This window comes from Macaca fascicularis, chromosome 4 (assembly GCF_037993035.2).
Source record: "Macaca fascicularis isolate 582-1 chromosome 4, T2T-MFA8v1.1".
NCBI lineage: Eukaryota > Metazoa > Chordata > Mammalia > Primates > Cercopithecidae > Macaca > Macaca fascicularis.
This window is the reverse complement of record NC_088378.1, coordinates 91890856-91911436: the sequence shown is the minus strand read 5'-3', so window position 1 is coordinate 91911436 and position 20581 is coordinate 91890856. Positions and strand designations below refer to the sequence as shown.

At 37.7% G+C, this 20581-nt stretch overlaps 1 protein-coding gene across 2 annotated transcripts in view; it reads right to left on the bottom strand.

The window, feature by feature from the left end:
• The window catches only part of ME1 (malic enzyme 1), a 228722-nt gene that overhangs the window by 89620 nt on the left and 118521 nt on the right, over nt 1-20581 (bottom strand). For both annotated transcript variants that reach the window (XM_045390294.3, XM_005552464.5), the window contains one exon: nt 14633-14736. In XM_045390294.3, the coding sequence (XP_045246229.1) occupies nt 14633-14736 (104 nt within the window). The remainder of the gene's footprint in view (nt 1-14632; nt 14737-20581) is intronic.

The window sequence follows — 20581 nt, the reverse complement described above, 5'->3', positions numbered from 1 at the left end:
GAAATATTTTTCTTTTCTTTTCTTTTGAGATGGAGTTGTGCTTAGTTGCCCAGGCTAGAGTGCAATGGCACGATCTCAGCTCAGCTCACTGCAACCTCCACCTCCTGGGCTCAAGCAATTCTCCTGCCTCAGCTTCCCGAATAGCTGGGATTACAGGCACCCACCATCATGCCTGGCTAATCTTTGTATTTTTACTGGAGACGGAATTTCACCACGTAGGCCAGGCTGGTCTTCAACTCCTGACCTCAGGTGATCCACCCACCTCGGCCTCCCAAAGTGCTGGGATTACAGGCGCGAGCCACCATGCCCGGCCAACAAATACTTTTCAAAAGAAGATATATATGCGGCCAACGAACATATGAAAAAAGTTCAATATTACTGATCATTAGAAAAATGCAAGTCAAAGCCATAATGAGATAACCATCTCACACCAGTCAGAATGGCTATTAATCAAACATCAAAAAACACAGATCCTGGTGTAGTTTCAGAGCAAAGGAAACACTTATACATTGCTGATGGGAGTGTAAATTAGTTCACATGTTGTGGAAAGCTGTGTGGAGATTCCTCATAGAGCGAAAAACATAACTACCATTCGACCCAGCAATCCCATTACTGTGTATGTACCCAAAGGACTATAAATCAATGTACCACAAAGACACATGCACATGTGTGTTCACTCCAGCACTATTCAAAATAGCAAAGATATGGAATCAACCTAAAGGCCCATCAATAGAAGACTGGATAAAGAAAATGTGGTACATAAGCACCATGAAATACTATGCAGCCTTAAAAAAGAATGAGATTATGTCCTTTGTAGGAACATGGATGGAGCTGGAGGCCATTATCCTCAGCAAACTAATGCAAGAACAGAAAACAAATTACCACATGTTCTCACTTATAAGTGGAAAGCTAAATTATAAGAACATGTGAACACAAAGAAGGGAAAAACAGACACTGCAGCTTACTTAGAGGAGGAGGGTGGGAGGAGGTAGAGGAGCAAAAAAAGTAAATAACGAGTACTATGCTTAGTTCCTGGGTGATGAAATAATCTGTACAACAAACCCCCATCATACAAGGTTATCTATATAACAAACCTGCACATGTACTCCTGAACTGCAAGTTATTAAAACGAAGTATCACAGTAACAACATATATTATAAAGGAGACAGAAAAGAACGAGGCCCTGACCTCTAATATATTGATGACTTAATGCTAAGACAAATAAATAAATATAATTACAATACAGTGTGATGCATGCTATTTTAGTGTATACATGCTAGGATACTATACAGAAAACTTCTCTAATCCAGTCTAGATATTTAGAGTGATGAAAGATAAGCATGAATTAAATAAGCAAAAACACTAGGGGAAGAAGGAGCAGTTTATACAGAGGAGAAGTGTGACAGAACAATGACATGCACAGGCAACTAAAACTATTTATTTATACAATGGTGTAAAGGATACACGGAAGGGTGGAGGATGGCAAGACAGGAAAGTGAAGTGCATGGGCCAGATCACAAAGGTATTTATATGTAGGTGAATACAGTCAATAGCGGGGTAAAGGTAAGTTCCTGAATACTTATTAATGTGATCCTAAAGAAAATCAGAAGTTACCGACATGGTGTAAAGATATAAAAAGGTCAAGTTGGGGGTTATAGAAACTGGGTTATGGTTATGGAAATGGATCAAGGACATGATAGATGAATTGTCTGGATAGATTTAATAATGAATCTGCTCTTAAGATAAATGCACAGGACAATAATGGGGTCATAGAAGAGACCCAAGAAGAATAAATTATTTCCATATCTGCTTTAGAATACAATCAGATGATACTGATATAGATGTTTCAACAAAAGAGAGAGTTGAGAACTGGTCTAGTCAATTGGCATAAACGGCTTATGTAAACCCACATCTTATTCTTTGCAAAGTTAATTTGATAGTTGCTTGTATCCATGTACCTTTTTTATTGTGAAAGTAATTTTTACTACAAACTTACTTTGAAGCTAATTGTACAATTAATATGTAGCTTAGGGAATAGGATGCAAGGCAAATAAAAACTTTTTGTGAACTTTTTTTTCTTTTGAATTATTTACTTTGCTAATTGTCCCTTGAGCCCTTTATGAAATAAACTTTGGGTAGCAAGGGAAAGCTAAAGTTTACTGAAGTTTATTAAAGTTGTTTTGTTATGCAAAACAAAATAATTTACAATGTTGAAAGAGAAGTTTATTCCTCTGGGTCAAATATATTGTGATGATCAATTTCAACTGACTCATAATGATCACAAGCATGGCTGAATCACTGAATTTTATGAAACAACCAGTCCTGAATGTTGAAACAAAGTACGATTTTTTTAGCACTTTCATAGAATTCTAAAGTTGGAATACTTTGGAGACATTTCATTCTAATCCATCATCTCACATGAAAGTAGAAATATTTATATCTTTAAGCACATCAGTCCATGTTCTTAGAGTGACGGAGAGTTCACAAATAATATTAACAACAGAAACAATAAGGAATAACAACCTCTGAGTAATTTTTATGCACAAGTACTTTCATATACATTATTTTATTTGGGGACAATTCTAACTATTAAATGCTCCATTTAATATTAAGCCAAATGTGCCAGCCTATACCTTTTAACTAAATTATTGACCCTAGTAATCCTTCCTGAAAAATAAAAATTATAGTTACTATTTATAGCACTTGATAAAAGTAATTTGTTTTATATATTTTCTCTCAATCATCATAACAACTGTCTAAAGGTACTATTGAAGGTACTATTACTATTTCCCCCAATTTACAGGCAAGAAAATTAAGCCTTGGGGAAGGTAAGTAATTTTTCCAAGGTTACAAATGTACTAGTTGGTGGAGCTGAGGATTGACTCCAAAGTGCAGGTTTTACTTATCACATGCACCTGAGATATGGGTTTTGCAAGCTGTCAAAATTAGATTTCTAAACTTCCTGAGCTGAGAGTCAGGCTCCAAACTATGGCAAATTAACTGAATTAGGAAATGTCATTCTATGACACCTCTGAAGAAATGGACTGCAAACCTGTCCCAGGCAACAAACACCATTCCAACATGTGCTCAGTAGGATGAGCCTTTCTTTCCATCTAAATTTCTACACATCCCAATCTAACAATATTGGTCAAGAAAAATTTAACAGTTGCTTTTTTTTTGTTTTCTATTCACAAATGTGGCATTTTTACCATGTATATGCAGAATATGATATTATTTTAATGAGGATATGAAAAAAGTGGGTCACCATCTGTGGATACCACAAAGAAAAACACTCTTGAGAATTAATCACTACATCATAGTTAAATGAAAAACATGGCAAACTGTGTTAATTCTGGCTTACTTTATAGTTAGTGAAATAACAGTAACAGTCAAATCATGGAAAACTGAGTTAGCCAGAATGTGATCATCTTGGCAATAGGAATGATTATTTTGTTTTTACATTTTGATTATGGCAAATTTTACACAAATTTTGTTGTAGCTTTAAATAATGAGACTTTGACATATATCAGCTCAAACAATATTTACTACCAACTTGCATTAAGTGTCATTAGATTACTCTATGTAACATGCTAACTTTAGAACTAACTTCTAATTCCTTGAGGGATAATCTGCTCCTGGGACCTGAGACAATCGGGCATTCATCACTAACCACGTGCTGATGGCTCTCCTTTCCACATAAAAATGATGCTAGTAATGCAATAAAAATAAGGCATGTTTAAATGAAATAATTTTCTAGTAATGGTGAAAGATTTCTGCAAAACCACTCACATTGTCTTACGTGGCCTGCCTTTGAGTATCTCAATTCAGTTCAACAAATATTTATTGTTTATCTACTCTGTGCCAAGCATTGATACATAAAATGAACAAAGTAGATCCCTGTCCTTGAGAGTATACCTTCTAGTGGAAGAAACACACAATAAGCATAAACATAATAAATGAATAATGGTAATAAGTGATATTTTAAAAAAGGAAAAGTAGATCAAAACAAGGGTGATCAGGAGAGCCTGGGTGGGGAGAAGATGGGACAGGTTTCAGTATTACATAGGGTAGTCAGGGTAAAACGCAGAAGAAGGTTAAGATTTGAGCTAATATATGAAAAAGATTAAGTTCTTAACCAAACACATTTCTTGGAGAAGAATATTTTAAACAGAGGGAAAAGCAAGTGAAAATATTCTAAGTTAGAAACATGCCTTGAGAGTTCAGTGACAGCACAGGTAGCATGGAGAATGTGGGTGCAGGAAAGTGAGCGCATCACAGAGGTGAGGGAGGGGGCCATATCAGGTCTTGAGGGTCATTATAAGGACTTTGGCTTTCATTAACTGAAATGCACTGACTGTCAATACTAACGTTAGGTCGAGATATGATATGAGTTGCAATTAGGGTTTCAATTTCGTAGAGAACCAAAACAGTACCCTTAATTTCTGACCTTACCCCCAACCCAATTTTCTAACTTTGCCTCTTTAATTATTCTTTTCCTTTCAGCATCTTTAATCTCTAATAATGAAAATATATGTACTTCATTCTAATATTGTTATAAGATGTCCCCAAACCAGCCACATAGATGGTCTTTAGAAAGGAAAAGTAAACTGCTTTACCTTTGTCTATAAATACATGTAAATTAAGCATGGCAAGAAAAAACTATTATAAACAAAAGATCTTATTTTAACCTACAAGATATTGCTATTGATAGCGTTTTTTGTTTTGTTTTTAGGTTAATCTATAATGGAAGAAATCATATTGAGTCTCCTTTTTTATGTTACCAATGAGCAGATGTATCATTCTTATTTTCTAATTTATTACATGTAGGAATACAGATGGAAAACAATAAGAAGCACAAGCTTTTAAGAAACTGGGCTTGATCTTGTTAAATGAAAGTTAAGACAAGTATACATATGCAACAAACCTGCACGTTATGCACATGTACCCTAGAACTTAAAGTATAATAATAATAATAATAATAATAATAATAAAAAGAAAAAAAGAGAATAAAAAGAGAGAGATACAGAAAAGAAACATGGTATACAGATTATTTTCAAATCATAATGATTATCTTTAATAATCTAACAATTTAGCTTTAATATTCAGATAAAATATTAAGGCCTTTCTCTATATGTCAATGTTTACAAATTCCAAGAGAAAAAGATAGGTGACAATGGATACAACAGGAATTGATTAAAATGTTTATTTTCTTTAGATAAAATTACAACCTAAAACATAAATGTATCTACATAATTAAAACTCAAATCTTTAGTTTACTATAGGCAGAGACTCTTTATTTGGAAAATTGTGACTTTCTCTAGTTTATGTTGGGGAGCTAACTTTACTTCAGATATATGGCACTGTAGTTTCAGGAACATTAGACTCAATGCTTAAACAATGCTTTCAACAGCAGTTATTTTATGCCTACTATAGGGTAAAATATAATATGGGATAGTCAGAAAAAAGCAATCCCTTGATAATACAGTACTGTTTCTAACACAGCTTATATTCTAGTAGGGAAAATAGGGCTAAATGAAATAATGCAAGCACAAGACTCATGTAACCAGAATAAAAACAGTGTAAAACATTTATATCCATATTAAAGGAATGGTGGAATTTATGCAATAGATTAGAATAAAATGGAATTAGGCACAAAAAGTATCTAAAAAGAAGAGTTGTAAACTATGTTCAGAAAGAAACAGTAAACTTGACTTGCTAAAGTTCTGGCTTCTCCAAGGTTGGACTGGGATACTGACAGGGATGCAAATCAAATATCAATATACCAAAGTATATATCCACTTTAAATCCATTATGGAATATAAGTGCACGTATATTTATACATACATACACATAATGCATACCTTTAGATTTCTAATTCTTTCATGACCCACCATTTTTGTTCACTTGAAAAAAAAGTAGAGAGGATGGTATACATAGAAATAGTTGGGACTTTAAGGAAAATATGGCTATAGTTAATTGTGAATCTGATCTTTCTTTGGATGGGAAAATGGAAAAAAATTCTGAGTCAGCAACCTGATTTGAGTCATGTTCCCTAGTAACATGACTGCTGATGTTTTTCACATTGACAGACATTCTTTGCATTTAATTTTTTCAGCAGGTTATTTCACCTTGGGTCCACAAGGAAGAATAGCACGTGTTATCCCATATAATCATATGATTTCATTAAATTTCTTATGAAAAGCAAAGTAATTCATGCTGATCAAAGTGACAGCTGGAATCTAAAGAGCCTCACAGACTTATAGATAAAATCACCTAAGTTATAAATACATCCTCATCATCTAAAAAATGATCAGGCATAAAAAGCAATGATTAGAATGGGTGGAAAAACGTAGCACAGAAAGTCAGCCATGATATTAACTGCAGAAGAAATGGCAGAAAGAAGAGGGCAGTAGAAAACGGCCCTTCCCTGTTAGGAAGTCAAGGATTTAGTGTAGAGTTGGGGAAACTCTGTCTAACTGCAACCCCGAGTAAGGGTGAAGAGTACATATTAATTTACATATCAGATATGTAAAAAGAGGATATTAATAATTAAAAAAATAAATTTAGTATATCTGGCCATGACAATTCAGGGGCTATATATCTTGAAATCTGATATGTGACCCTCAAGGACGACTACCAACTTGATAGCTTCTCTGACTAGTCTGGTCTGTTTCAGGCGCACAGCCAAGACTTTTGTTCAACCATACTCAGCAAAAAAAGCATAATTTTACGAAAACCCCATTATCACACCTGGCAGCAAATGGCAGATGATATGGCTTCAGACTAAGATTATTTCTCTTAAACTTTATGTGACAGATCACAGAACAATTTGTAATGGCAGCCAAGGTTGAAGGAGGGTGTAGTATAATAACCATGTTTATGGCCATTCCTAGTGCTTCCCAATAACTTTTAATTTTTGTCATTTAAAATAAAAAAGAAAAAAATTTAAAATACAGTCTGTTGAATATTATTTATTCCATTTAAAAAATTTAATATTAGTTCTTTAAAGCTTACTTGAGGTAAAGTTTTTGTTCTCATTTAGTTAATAATAATTAACGAAATTCTAATATAGAGAATTTTAGGCAGTAAAGCTGAAGTTGCCTCTACATTTCTTTAATTTTCAGGGGCAACTGATTCTGTAAAAAAAAGGATACTATAAGAAGTACAACTATGAAAACAAACACACATATTTAAGAGCCTTAATATTTCCTGAAATTCAATCACATGAAAAGAAATTCTTTAATAAGTTCTTCCATTCATACCTTTCATTTTAAGCTATATAAACAAAACAAATCAAATTCTATCATTTATTTAACAAATATTTATTGAGTACTTATCACATACTAGATAACTTTTTAGAAACTAGGGATATGGCAGTGGAAGAAAAAGAAAACTCCCTGCTTTCATAGAACTTAACAGCACATGAATAGAGACAGAACATAAATAATTAAATATAAAATATGTCAGCTATTTATAAAGGTATGAAAAGAAGAAAGTGGACTGAGGGTAAAATTTTACATAGGTTGGACAAAGAAGGCCTTACTGAGAAAAGGCTATCTGACGAAATGTTAAAGGAGGTGAGAGAGCTAGTCATGTGGAAAACTGGGCAGGGGCAGGTATGGTAAAGATGAGAAGTAGACAGAAAGGCAAGCTTTGACCTAGTTTGAATTAGAAAAATAGCAAACAAGTCACAACAAATTGGGCAAGGGCGGGGGGAAACTAGCAGGAGATAAAGTGAGAAAGGTAACAGGAAGCCAGAAGTCCCAGGGCCTTTTATGCTATTGCAAGAACTGGTTTTTATTCTGAATAAAATGATAAGCTTTCCTGGGGTTTTGAGCAGAGAAATTACCTAACTCAGAATCATCACAGCTTTTGAGTTGAGGACAGACTAAAGGTCAATAAAGGAGGAAGCAGTGAAATAGAATTTTCAGGCTAAAGGGCAATAAAGGAGGAAGCAGAATTTCATTAACAGTTAAAATATTGTTACAATAATCCAGGGAAAAGAGGTTCAGATAAGAGAAGTAATGATACTGGCAATGAGAAAAGGTTAGATTCTGGATACATTCTGAAGTTAAAGCTACTAAGTTTTGCAGGTGGCCTGGGTACAAAGTGGTAATTCCAACATTTTTAGTCACAGGAACAGGAAGAATGGGGCTGCCATTTACTGAGATGGGAAAGGCTGCAACAGGAGCAGGGCTGGGGGTGAGTGGGAGATTGGGAGTCCAAGTCTGGACGTGTTACAAAGCTATGTCTATTACAGATCTAAGTAGAAATGTCAAGGAGGAGTTTTACCACAGGATTCTGAAGTTCCGAGAAGAGGTACAGGTTAGAGATAAAGATTTGGGAGTCACAAATATAAAGATGTATGACTTGATGAGATTATCAAGGAAGTAGAGATAAATAGCAAAAAGAAAAGTTTCAAGCTTCAAGCCCCGAAGCATTTTAATGCATATAGGTGGCAGGGAGTGGGGAAGATGAAAAGGAATAAACTGAGGAAAAGTACAAAGTAACAATCAGCGAGGTAGGAGGAAAGCAAGGGGAGTGTGCTATCCTGGAAGCAAAGAGAAGAAATTCTGTATGTTGGGCTTCAAATTTTTCCTTTACCTGTATTCTTAAAGTATTTTCTTAACCTATATACTCAGACGTAGAATTACTAGGCCCAATTGATACATTTATTGGACAGGCCAGTACTAGGAAATGGATTTGTGCTACTCCACTAGAGATGCTAATTAATATCCAAGCTAATTAATCATTACTTTCTGAATTCAGTAATTACATTGAATATCATAATATGCCTCTCAGATCCCCCACTGTTGTCCTGGGGGTTGCCTCAGCTGCAAAGAGTCCTTTCACCATAGACCATGACCTACGCTCTTCCCCAGAGTGACCTACATCCAGGGACTAACTGATGCAGGAATATAAAGCCTTGACCATCTCAGCCCAGCTGGTAACAACTCTGAAAAGCCACTGTAGCTTCAGAGTTCCCCACAGGATCAGGGAAAGCTGTCATCGTGCCTGCAGGCAGCTCAACTTCTCCCTCTGCCCATTCCTGCTTCCTTTGCTGTTTCTTCCACAGAGTTTAGTCTCAAGGGCACTTCTTAAAAACTTCTTAAACACTAAACTTCATTTCCAAATGCGCCTCCCAGGTAACCTAATCTTGGAATAGTCTGAGAAAGCTGGTAGTAAGACGGGGCTTTGGTGCTAGTTAACTCACTGCCACAGTGGTAATGAGGACCCCACCACTGGTAGAAGATGGAGCATACACCCAGTCCAAGGTAGCAGTCCAACTATTAAAACTCACCAGAGGCCGGGCGCGGTGGCTCAAGCCTGTAATCCCAGCACTTTGGGAGGCCGAGGCGGGCGGATCACAAGGTCAGGAGATCGAGACCACAGTGAAACCCCGTCTCTACTAAAAATACAAAAAAAAAAATTAGCCGGGCGCGGTGGCGGGCGCCTGGCTGAGGCAGGAGAATGGCGTGAACCCAGGAGGCGGAGCTTGCAGTGAGCCGAGATCGCGCCACTGCACTCCAGCCTGGGCAACAGCGTGAGACTCCGTCTCAAAAAAAAAAAACAAAAAACAAAAAAAACAAAAAACAAAACAAAACAAAAAAAAAACTCACCAGAGGTGAGCTGAGATGTTGGGAAGGGAACATCTTAGTTAGAATGGTATTTCAGATGTTTGAGAAATACGAGAGAAGTAGTAACAATAAGGACAATGGAAAAAACACAAAAAGCTCAGAGAAAGTAACTGCCAAGAAGAAAGCCAGAGGGCCTTCTTTGTAAATACAAAGATGTTCTTAGCTTCTGTAGCTGTTGGGTAAAGAAAGTTGATGTCCAGAAACAGAGCTTAATCATCAGAATATTCAAGTTCCCAAACTCAATGAAAGCAGATCTGCTAAGTCAGAATCCTAGTTAGAAAAGAATGGGAATTTGCCACATGGAATGGGATGTCTGGTTTGATGTCTTCTGAAATCCTGAATCCCCAGATTCCCCCAGAGCTTTCTAATCTCACAAAGTGGCCTTCCCCTTCTTTCTTGGGACGATAAGGATAGAGATTTCACCCCTATAAGATAACATGTGCCCCTTAACTACCATCTACCTCTGCCTCCCCTGCAGATCCCTGGGCCAATAACTAAGGTTTTATCACAATATAACCTATATGGGACACACTAGAGTTAATAAAGAAAGAAAGAGACATTACCCCAAAGGAGCCGCAAGACCTAGATAGTTTGTATTAGCCAGGAGAATACATGTAGAATTAAATGTTGAGGGTGTTTGATTAAAAGGGCTGGAACCTAAGAAAACGGAGAGCTTACTGATTTGCAGGCACTCTCCTGAGATGCAGGATTTAACATGGGCAAGAATCCCAGAAGATGGTCCAAACTCACTACTAGGATGGTTCCTAGAAATATGGACAAATTAATGGCTGATACTAATATGACTGAAATGCCAGGAATGCTGTGGCAGATGGCAGAAGAGGGGATTGCGAGGCTCAAAGAACTGGGCAGTCTGGTATATAGATACGAGGTAAAAGCCAGAAGATCCTTAAGATGAATATATACCACAGGAAGACCCAGAAAACACACCATTTCCCAAAGCCATAAGGAATATGCCAATGAGAAGACACCAACATTACTAAAAATTTCAGAGGTGGTTCTCCCCTGAAGGTCAGGAGTGACAGAAGAAAAGGATGATATATAACCAGGCTGACTGATAGCAATGAGGATGCTGAGACCAAGTGAGAATGCTTAACCATCAGAAGCCAGGTAGACACAATTATCATAAGAGCGGCAAAAGTGGTGTGTGTGTGTGTGTGTGTGTGGCTGGCTAACCCACAAAACATTATTGAGATAATTAATGGAATCTTGCATCCCTAGAGGCAAAACAGAGAGCTAACAAAGCTACTACTCAATATTTACCATCAAAAGAAACCAAAGATGAATGACCACAAAGTTGAGTGTAGCTGCCCCAATGAAGTCACAATCTCTTGCTCAGCTTCCAAACCTGAGTTAATTTTTAGACCCAGAACCCACAAACTGAAGAAGAGGCCTAGTTCCCAGAAGAAAGAACCTTTTAACACCATGACAAGAGTACAGGATAATAATCCCCCCAATATTTATCCACAGGGAACTACAGTCCTTTACCCAAGTAACTGGGCACTGGAGAAGGACTATCCAAATGTTTGAGGACTCATGAGCACACAGCTGACACTGATACCTGGTGACCTGAAGCATCAAAATGCTGTTCCCCTTTCCCTTTTAGAGTAGAGGCTTATAGGAGCCAGTAACAAATGGAGCCCCAGCCAAAGTCTGGCTCATAATAGGTTCACTGTGACCACAGATCCACCTAGTGGTGATTCCTCAGACCCTAAATGTGTAATCAGAAAAGACAGACTTGGTAAGTGCCACAAGACTCTCATCAAATCCTCAGCCTGTGATGAAGAGCTCTCATTGTGGAGAAGACCAAGAGGAAGAATTTGAAGCTGCTCTACCCCAAACCTACCAAGATGGCAAATAAAAAAACCAACATAGCTTTGAAGGAGGAAGAGGGGGAGGTTGATGGGCATTGAAGGAGAAAGAGGGGGAGGTTGATGGGCAGAAATTAATGTCCATGTAAGTATCTAAACAGCATGCAGGGGTGGTCCCAACTAAGTTATCCATGGCTGTTGGTGGGTCCATGTTGCACTATAACTTCTGTACTACGCCCTTTCTTCCAAAGAGGTTTATCCCAAAGGTACTCCATTATTATTATCATTATTTTTTAAGAAAGAGTCTTGCTCTGTTGCCCAGGCTGGAGTGCGGTGGTGTGATCTTGGCTAACTGCAACCTCCACCTCCTAGGTTCAGGTAATTCTAGTGTTTCAGCCTCCAAGTAGCTGGGATTATGGGCATACACCACCATGCCTGGCTAATGTTTCTGTATTTGTTAGTAGAGACAGGGTTTCGCCATGTTGGCCAGGCTGGTATCCAACTCCTGGCCTTAAGTGATCCGCTTGCCTCGGCCTCCCAAAGTGCTGGGATTACAGGTGTGAGCCACTGTGCCCAGCCCAAGGGTACTCCTTAATAAACTCTATCTCAGAGTCTGATGTCTAGGTAACCTGTAACAATCATTTCCCACTTTGAATTTAAGTTATGTTTCTTTTAAAAATAATCTTGGGTTTATCTTCAGTACAACTTCTCAATTTAATTGGGTAGTGTTAGGTTTCACATCTAAATCATTTTCCTGAAACAATGTTATGACAGAGGTATTTTTTTAGTCTTTCGCATTTTTCTCTGGAACTACAACCCCTGATTTATAGGTGATCTCTACATTTAAAATTATTGTTGACACTTGTCAATCCCTGTTTCCTTACAAAGAACTTAGGTAACTCCTCAATTCCACATTAAAAAAACAACAGTTTTCCTGATTCTGGATTGACACAAAATATTCAAAATTCACTCATATCTCATTTTTTCCCAAAAGCTTTTCATTGGTTCCCAATAATAAAAATTCCTTCTCCCCTTATTTCATCAGCACTTACGTGTACCTAACTTGTTAGCAGTGTCTGTTTGTTAAAGTTGTCTCATTTAGATAGACTTTATTCCAGATTGCATTTCCATTCCTTTTATACAGCCTTACACTATTATCTATACAATCTCTTGATTAATGGTGCTACTGAGGAAGTTGGATAATTTCAAAACCTTACATGAGCGTTTCACAAGATAAGCCACTTTAAGTATGAAAAGCTATTAGAAATTAACTGTATTATGTGACCTCAAAAAAACTGCAGAGTTTCTCAACTATTTCTATAAATAAGTATAGTTTAATGAAATAGGTTAAATAATTACAATAAATAAATCAAGCATGTGGTTCTAAAATGTAGTCCATACTAATTGGCAAATGTACTCAGCATTAAAACCTTGAGTAATGAGAGGTTAAATGCATTCTAAATGTTGTGCAAGCTGATGAAAGCACTTTCTGCTGTTGGATACAACTTCTTAAAAATAAACATTATAATAAAAAGAAACCAGAAGTGCGTCTCTAGTTACAGTTAATTCTAGTGATGACTTTATTTCTAAGAAAAACCAAGGCAACATATGTGTTTTTAAATAGCATGTGGTTTCTGTGGCTATACAGTAACCAAGGGATGACTGTCAGTGTGATAAAATTCTCTTCGAATATATTACTAAATTATGGAGGGAGCCTCTTTTCTGGAAAAAAAATGGAAAAATTTACTATAGCATCTGGCCCACAATCAAATGTTTACTTGAAAAGATGAAAATACAGGTTGAGCATCCCTAATCCAAAAAATCCAAAATCCAAAATGCTCCAAAATCTGAAACTTTTTGAGCGCTGATATGATGCCACAAGTTACCCTGAATACATTATGTTTTTCATTGCATTAATGGTATATTAACTATGTTTTTTGCTGTTAAGGATTTATGTGTGATAAGTGCAAAAAAATGAGTGCTTATTGGTAGCATATAAAATTCAGAGCCAGGGATAATGGTGATGCCAAACAACCATACACTGTCCACATGGGTAGCTGAGATAGTGACATCTTTGCCTCTGATGGTTCAATGTACATAAACTTGGTTTTACACACAAAATTATTTAAACTTTTGCATAAAATTACCTTTAGGCTATGTGTATATGATTTATATGAAACATAAATAAATTTTGTGTTTAGATATGGGTACCATCTCATTATATATATGCAAATATTTCAAAATCTGCATAAACACTAATGGTTTCAGGTGATTTGGATAAGAGACACTCAACCTATATAGTACTGCATCTTAATCAAATATAGTTTTAATCAGAGATGTGTGGATCATGATGGACTGCCCTGTTCTTGCTCCATTCTGGACCCCTGTGGACTCTACCAACTCATGCTCAATCCCCACCTCTTTTTCTGCTTTTCCTTTGTGGCTGGTGGTTGACCATAAAAGAGTCAAATATCAGCCACAAAGATGACTGAAGATCAGATTTTACCATCAACCAGAAAGTATAGATTGTCAATAAACATAAAAAGGTGTGCAGGTAATTTAGTCACTGGTCACTGTCTCCTTTACCATAATTATGCATTTCAACAGCCACAGGTTCTAAAGATTCTTGTAAAAAAAAAAGTAGATTCAGGGACAGCAACAGAGATAATCTTTTCTGGATAGACACATGATATTATCATTTGTCCGTTAACAGTTATGAGGAAATAGATAGGATATATGCATTCAAATTACTTCTAATTATTAAACCATATTGCATAAATCTTTGATTTTTTTTTTTTTTTTTTTTTTTTGAGACGGAGTCTCGCTCTGTCACCCAGGCTGGAGGGCAGTGGCCGGATCTCAGCTCACTGCAAGCTCCGCCTCCCGGGTTCACACCATTCTCCCGCCTCAGCCTCCCGAGTAACTGGGACTACAAGCACCCGCCACCTCGCCCGGCTAGTTTTTTGTATTTTTTAGTAGAGACGGGGTTTCACCATGTTAGCCAGGATGGTCTCGATCTCCTGACCTCGTGATCCACCCGTCTCGGCCTCCCAAAGTGCTGGGATTACAGGCTTGAGCCACCGCGCCCGGCCAAATCTTTGATTTTTTAATAGTCTGTTACGTTATCGTTACTGACTAAAATATAGATAAAATAAAGATACATACTTGGAAGAAACCGACTCCATGAATTCGTCCAAAAAATCATCATATTCAGAACCTCTTACTCTTCTCTGCCGTAGTCCAATGTAGAGTGGATCTTTAAGTAACTCCTATTTTAAAAAGTACCATAAAAAGAGAAATAACTATAACCAAGTCATTTATTGAGCCTTAGTTTCTTAATCTGTATAAAAGGGATAAAAATAGAAATAAAATCTTACCATACTGATTTAGAATTTAACCTACAGGGTAATTACTTAATGTTACATAGAATATATTGTAGTATTTATACACCAAATAAGAAAAATAATTCCTGCCCAGGAGCAGTGGCTCACACCTGTAATCCCAACACTTTGGGAGGCCGAGGCAGGCCAATCATGAGGTCAGGAGATCAAGACCATCCTGGCTAACACAATGAAACTCCGTCTCTACTAAAAATACAAAAATTAGCCAGGTGTGGTGGTGTGCACCTGTAGTCCCAGCTACTTGGGAGGCTGAGGCAGGAGAATTACTTGAACCTGGGAGGTGGAGGTTGCAGTGAGCCGAGATCACACCACTGTACTGCAGCCTAGGTGACAGAAGGAGACTCTATCGCAATAAAAAAAAAAAAAAAAAAAAAAAAAAAAAGGAAAGAAAAATAATTCCTAAATGTTAACATTCTAGACTATTCTGAGGAAAACAAAAGAAAATTAACATATTTCATCTGTGTTAATTAGAAAAGTTCAATTGAGATTTTACAGACAAAGGCAATCACACAGAGAAATAACATAGTTTTGAAATACTAGCTTAAAGAATGGAAAGATAGCAATTCCTTTCTTAATTTTACACTTCCAAAAGCAAAACCATCAAACAACAGTTTTATTTTACCTTTACTATGGTAGTTAACAGACTTTAAAATAAATTTTTTTAGCCTTTACTAGTGTTTTCTTAAACTTTTTAACTTTACACAGTTTAAGTTGTTTCTTAAACTAAGAACGTTGCCCTGTAAAAGTTTTGGTATATATAATATGTAATATCACTTTTATTAAATCAGTTTTGAAATTGAGATATAATTTAAATACAATATAACATACTCATTCATAACAAAATCTCAGTAAACTAGAAGCAGAAAGGAACTTCCTCAATGCAATAAAGGACATCTATGAAAAACCCACATCTAGTAGCATATTTAGCAGTGAAAGACTGAGCAGTGAAAGACTATTTAGCAGTGAAAGACTCTTCACTTAAGATAGGGAACAAGACAAGGATATTTACCCTCATCGCTTCTACTCAACACTATACTGGAGACCCTAGCTATTACAATAAGGCAAGAAAAAAAAAGAAATATAGTTTGAAAAAAAAAAAAGAAACAAACCTTTTTTATTTGTACACACGATTGTGTACATAGAAAATACTAAGAAATCTACCAAAAAAAATCCCAGTAGAAAAAAATACATGAACTTAACACAATCACAGGTTATAAAGTAAATATACACAAATCAATTGTACTTGCAATGGACAGTTAAAAATGAAACAAAATATACAACTCTATTTATAATACCAGCCCAAAATGCAAAATTCATAGGGACATATTTAAGAAAATACGTGTAAGACCTGCACACTGGAAAATACAAAATATTGCGGAAAGAAACTCAAAAAGACTTAAATTGGGAATAACCTGCAAAAATAAGTAAATAAATAAATAAATAAATAAGACCAAAGTGACACCTTCAGTAACCTAGAATAGACAAAATTGAAATAATGAATTTGTGAATCTGGGTAATGAGATTTCCAGGCAGAATGCTGACTTGGTTTCTTGTGGCTATATAATAAGGTCTAAAACAGAGACGAGCTAGAGAAGAAAATGTTCAGTTTGTGAGCAAAACTGAAGGAATATAGGACACCGGATTTGCTGGTAAAAGATGTGCATAGTAAAATAAGGTCTTCAAAGATCAAATTAAGTATGTGGTTTTAATAACTTTTTCAGAAATCTCTGAATGATTTAAAGTGAAGACTAATAGATCACCTTAACTAGACAAAAGGAACTGGTCGAACAACATTCTGACATGCCAGCCAATATAGGAAGGAGCCTATTTTGAAAAGAATTGCGAATGGAGCCTCTGTCACATTGAGTAGACTATAATCTGATACAGAGAGGGCCTAAAGAGTTTTTAAGGGCATGGTACTATCTTGGATTATTAAGATTGAGACACTTCAAAATGAAAATTAATTATCTGGGTCCTCAATTTTCTGTAGTCAGTAAGCAGACTGAGAAAGTTATTCAGCTGCTAATACAGATCATTTCTTATGAAAGAGGAAGGATATCTCAGAGGACAGAGCCAAGAATCTGGAGGGCAAAACCAAAAGCCTAAAAAAGAACCATGAACTACAGAAACACCCTGAGGAAATTGAATGGGCCCTACTCAAAGAATATTCCCTTCTCTTCCCCATGTAGGTGGCCTGGCAACATGTGTCCCGTGAGATTTCAGAGTTGCTATGTACCATTTAGAGCCATATGATTCCTACTCCTCCAGCTTTGAATGAGAATGTTGATGGTGGTTATTCTGTCCCTGCCTCACCATTGTATGTTTGATGTGTGGGAACACAGAAATGAGTTCCACCAAGGAGCAAAACCCAAGAAACGTCATTTGCATCTAGACCAGATTTAGATGACAATATCTTGAACTTTGGACGTGCCGCTATTAGTGGGATGAAACTTTTGAAATCCTAGGATGGTGATGAGCACATTTTGCATGTGGAATGTGACCAATTTCTGAAGAATGAGAACCGATGTGGAGAAAGGCCCAGCTGTGCCAGGCATCCTAGCCTTCCTAGCCATTCCAGTCCAAACTGCCAGCCCACAGAATCATAAACATTAATAAAACAGTAATTGTTTTAAGCCACTGAGATGGTGATGTTAAGAAGGTTAAACCTTCGGATGTTAAGAATAATCTGAAGAGAAGTTTACTTAAAGCCAATAGAAATGATAGCCTTTCTTCACACTTGTTGTCCTGTTGTAATTAGTAATGGCACTCTCTGTCATTATGAAATTGTTTTGGTTTGGCCAGTATATCCTATGTATAATGTATTGCATAAGAAGAGTTAAGGATTTCCAGCTAGCTGAAAGTTAACAAGTTATATCACATAAATGTATTTCAGATGAAATGTAAAAACTGAAACCAAGTGCTGCTATAAAGTGCAGCTGTTCCTTAAGGCATAAAAACTCTAAACAATCTACTGGCAGGCTTCTGAGCAGCTGAGGTTGAAGTGCCAATGTGCTACTAATGACTGCCAGAATTAAAATACTTTCTACACGTCTAGAATATATTTAGACTTCTAAAATGTGCGAATTAGAAAAATAACAAAATTGAGAAAAAAAGTTACATGTTTCCCCTTCTCTTTTCTCCCTCCTTTCCCATGTTAATGATTAAAGTATATATCATAAAGAAGTCTGACTACAATGTAGTCAATTACAAAGATTTATGAACAAGACAGAGATTTTGAAGTAAATCAGAAAGTTAAAAAATTCTTGATTCCCGGGTAAGATGACCAAATAGGAACAGCTCCGGTCTGCAGCTCGCAGCAAGACCAATGCAGAAGGTGGGTGATTTCTGCATTTCCAATTGAGGTACCCGGTTCATGTCACTGGGACTGGTTAGACAGTGGATACAGCCCACAGAGGGCAAGGAGAAGCAGGGTGGGGCATCGCCTCACCCAGGAAGCACAAGGGGTTGGGGAACTCCCTCCCCTCGCCAAGGGAAGCTGTGAGGGACCCTGCCCTGAGGGACCATGCACTCTGGCCCAGATACAACACTTTTCCCATGGTCTTCACAACCCACGGACCAGCAGATTCCCTTGGGTGCTTGCACCACAAGGGCCCGGGTTTCAAGCACAACACTGGGCGGTTATTTGGGCAGACACCAAGCTAGCTGCAGGAGTTTTATTCCATACCCCGGTGGCACCTGGAATGCCAGCGAGACAGAACTATTCACACCCCTAAAAAGGGGGCTGAAGCCAAGGAGCCAAGTGGTCTTGCTCAGCAGATTCCATCCCCATGGAGTCCAGCAAACTAAGATCCACCGGCTTGAAATTCTTGCTCCAGCACAGTAGTCTGACCTGGGATACTCGAGCTTGGTGCAGGGAGGGATGTCCATCATTACTGAGGCTTGAGTAGGCAGTTTTCCCCTCACAGTGTAAATAAAGCCACTTGGAAGTTTGGACTGGGTGAAGCCCACTGCAGCACCACAAAGCCACTGTAGCCAAACTGCCTTTCTAGATTCCTCCTCTCTGGACAGGGCATCTCTGAAAGAAGGGCAGCAGCCCCAGTCAGGGGCTTATAGATAAAACTCCTATCTCCCTGGGACAGAACACCTGAGGAAAGGGGCAGCTGTGGGCACAGCTTCAGCAGACTTAAACATTCCTGCCTGCTGCCTCTGAAGAGAGCAGCAGATCTCCCAGCACAGCATTCGAGCTCTGCTAAGAAACAGACTGCCTCTTCAAGTGGGTCCCTGACTCTTGTGCCTCCTGACGGAGAGACACCTCTCAGCAGGGGTCAACAGACACCTCATACAGGAGAGCTCCAGCTGGCATCTGGCAGGTGCCCCTCTCAGGGCAAGCTTGCAGAGGAAGGAACAGGCAGCAATCTTTGCTGTTCTGCAGCCTCTGCTGGTGACACCAAGGCAAACAGGGACTGGAGTGGACCTCCAGCAAACTCCAGCAGACCTGCAGAAGAGGGGATTGACTCTTAGAAGGAAAACTAACAAACAGAAGGAAAGAGCATGAACATCAACAAAAAGGATGACCATGCAAAAACTCCACCCGAAGGTCACCAACAGCAAAGACTAAAGGTAGATAAATCCATGAAGATGAGCAAAAAACAGCACAAAAAGGCTGAAAATTCAAAAAACCAGAATATCTCTTCTCCTCCAAAGGATCACAACTCCTCACCAGCAAGGGAACAAAACTGGACGGAGAATGAGTTTGACTAATTGACAAAAGTAGGCTTCAGAAGACGGGTAATAACAAACTCCTCCGAGCTAAAGGAACATGTTCTAACTCAATGCAAGGAAGCTAAGAACCTTGATAAAAGGTCAGAGGAATTGCTAACTAGAATAACCAATTTAGAGAAGAACATAAATGACCTGATGGACCTGAAAAACACAGCATGAGAACTTCATGAAGCATACACAAGTATCAATAGCTGAATCAATCAAGTAGAAGAAAGGATATCAGAGATTGAAGATCAACTTAAGGAAATAAAGTGTGAAGACAAGATTAGAGAAAAAAGAATGAAAAGGAATGAACAAACCCTCCCAGAAATATGGGACTATGTGAAAAGACCAAACCGACATTTGGTTGGTGTACCTGAAAGTGACAGGGAGAATGGAACCAAGTTGGAAAACACACTTCAGGATATTATCCAGGAGAACTTCACCAACCTATCAAGCCAGGTCAACGTTCAAATTCAGGAAATACAGAGAACACCACAAAGATACTCCTCGACAAGAGCAACCCCAAGATGCATAATCGTCAGATCCACCATGGTTGAAATGAAGAAAACAATTTAAGGGCAGTGAGAGAGAAAGGTCAGATTATCCACAAAGGGAAGCCCATCAGACTAACAGCGGATCTCTCTGCAGAAATCCTGTAAGCCAGAAGAGAGTGGGGGCCAATATTCAACATTCTTAAAGAAAAGAATTTTCAACCCAGAATTTCATATCGAGCCAAGCTAGGCTTCATAAGTAAAGGATAAATAAAATCTTTACAGACAAGCAAATGCTGAGGGATTTTGTCACCACCAGGCCTGCCTTACAAGAGCTCCTGAAGGAAGCACTGAATATGGAAAGGAAAAACCAGTGCAGGCACTGCAAAAACAAACCAAAATGTAAAGACCATTGACATTATGAGGAAACTGCATCAACTAATGGGCAAAATAACCAGCTAGCATAATAATGACAGGATCAAATTCAAACATAACAA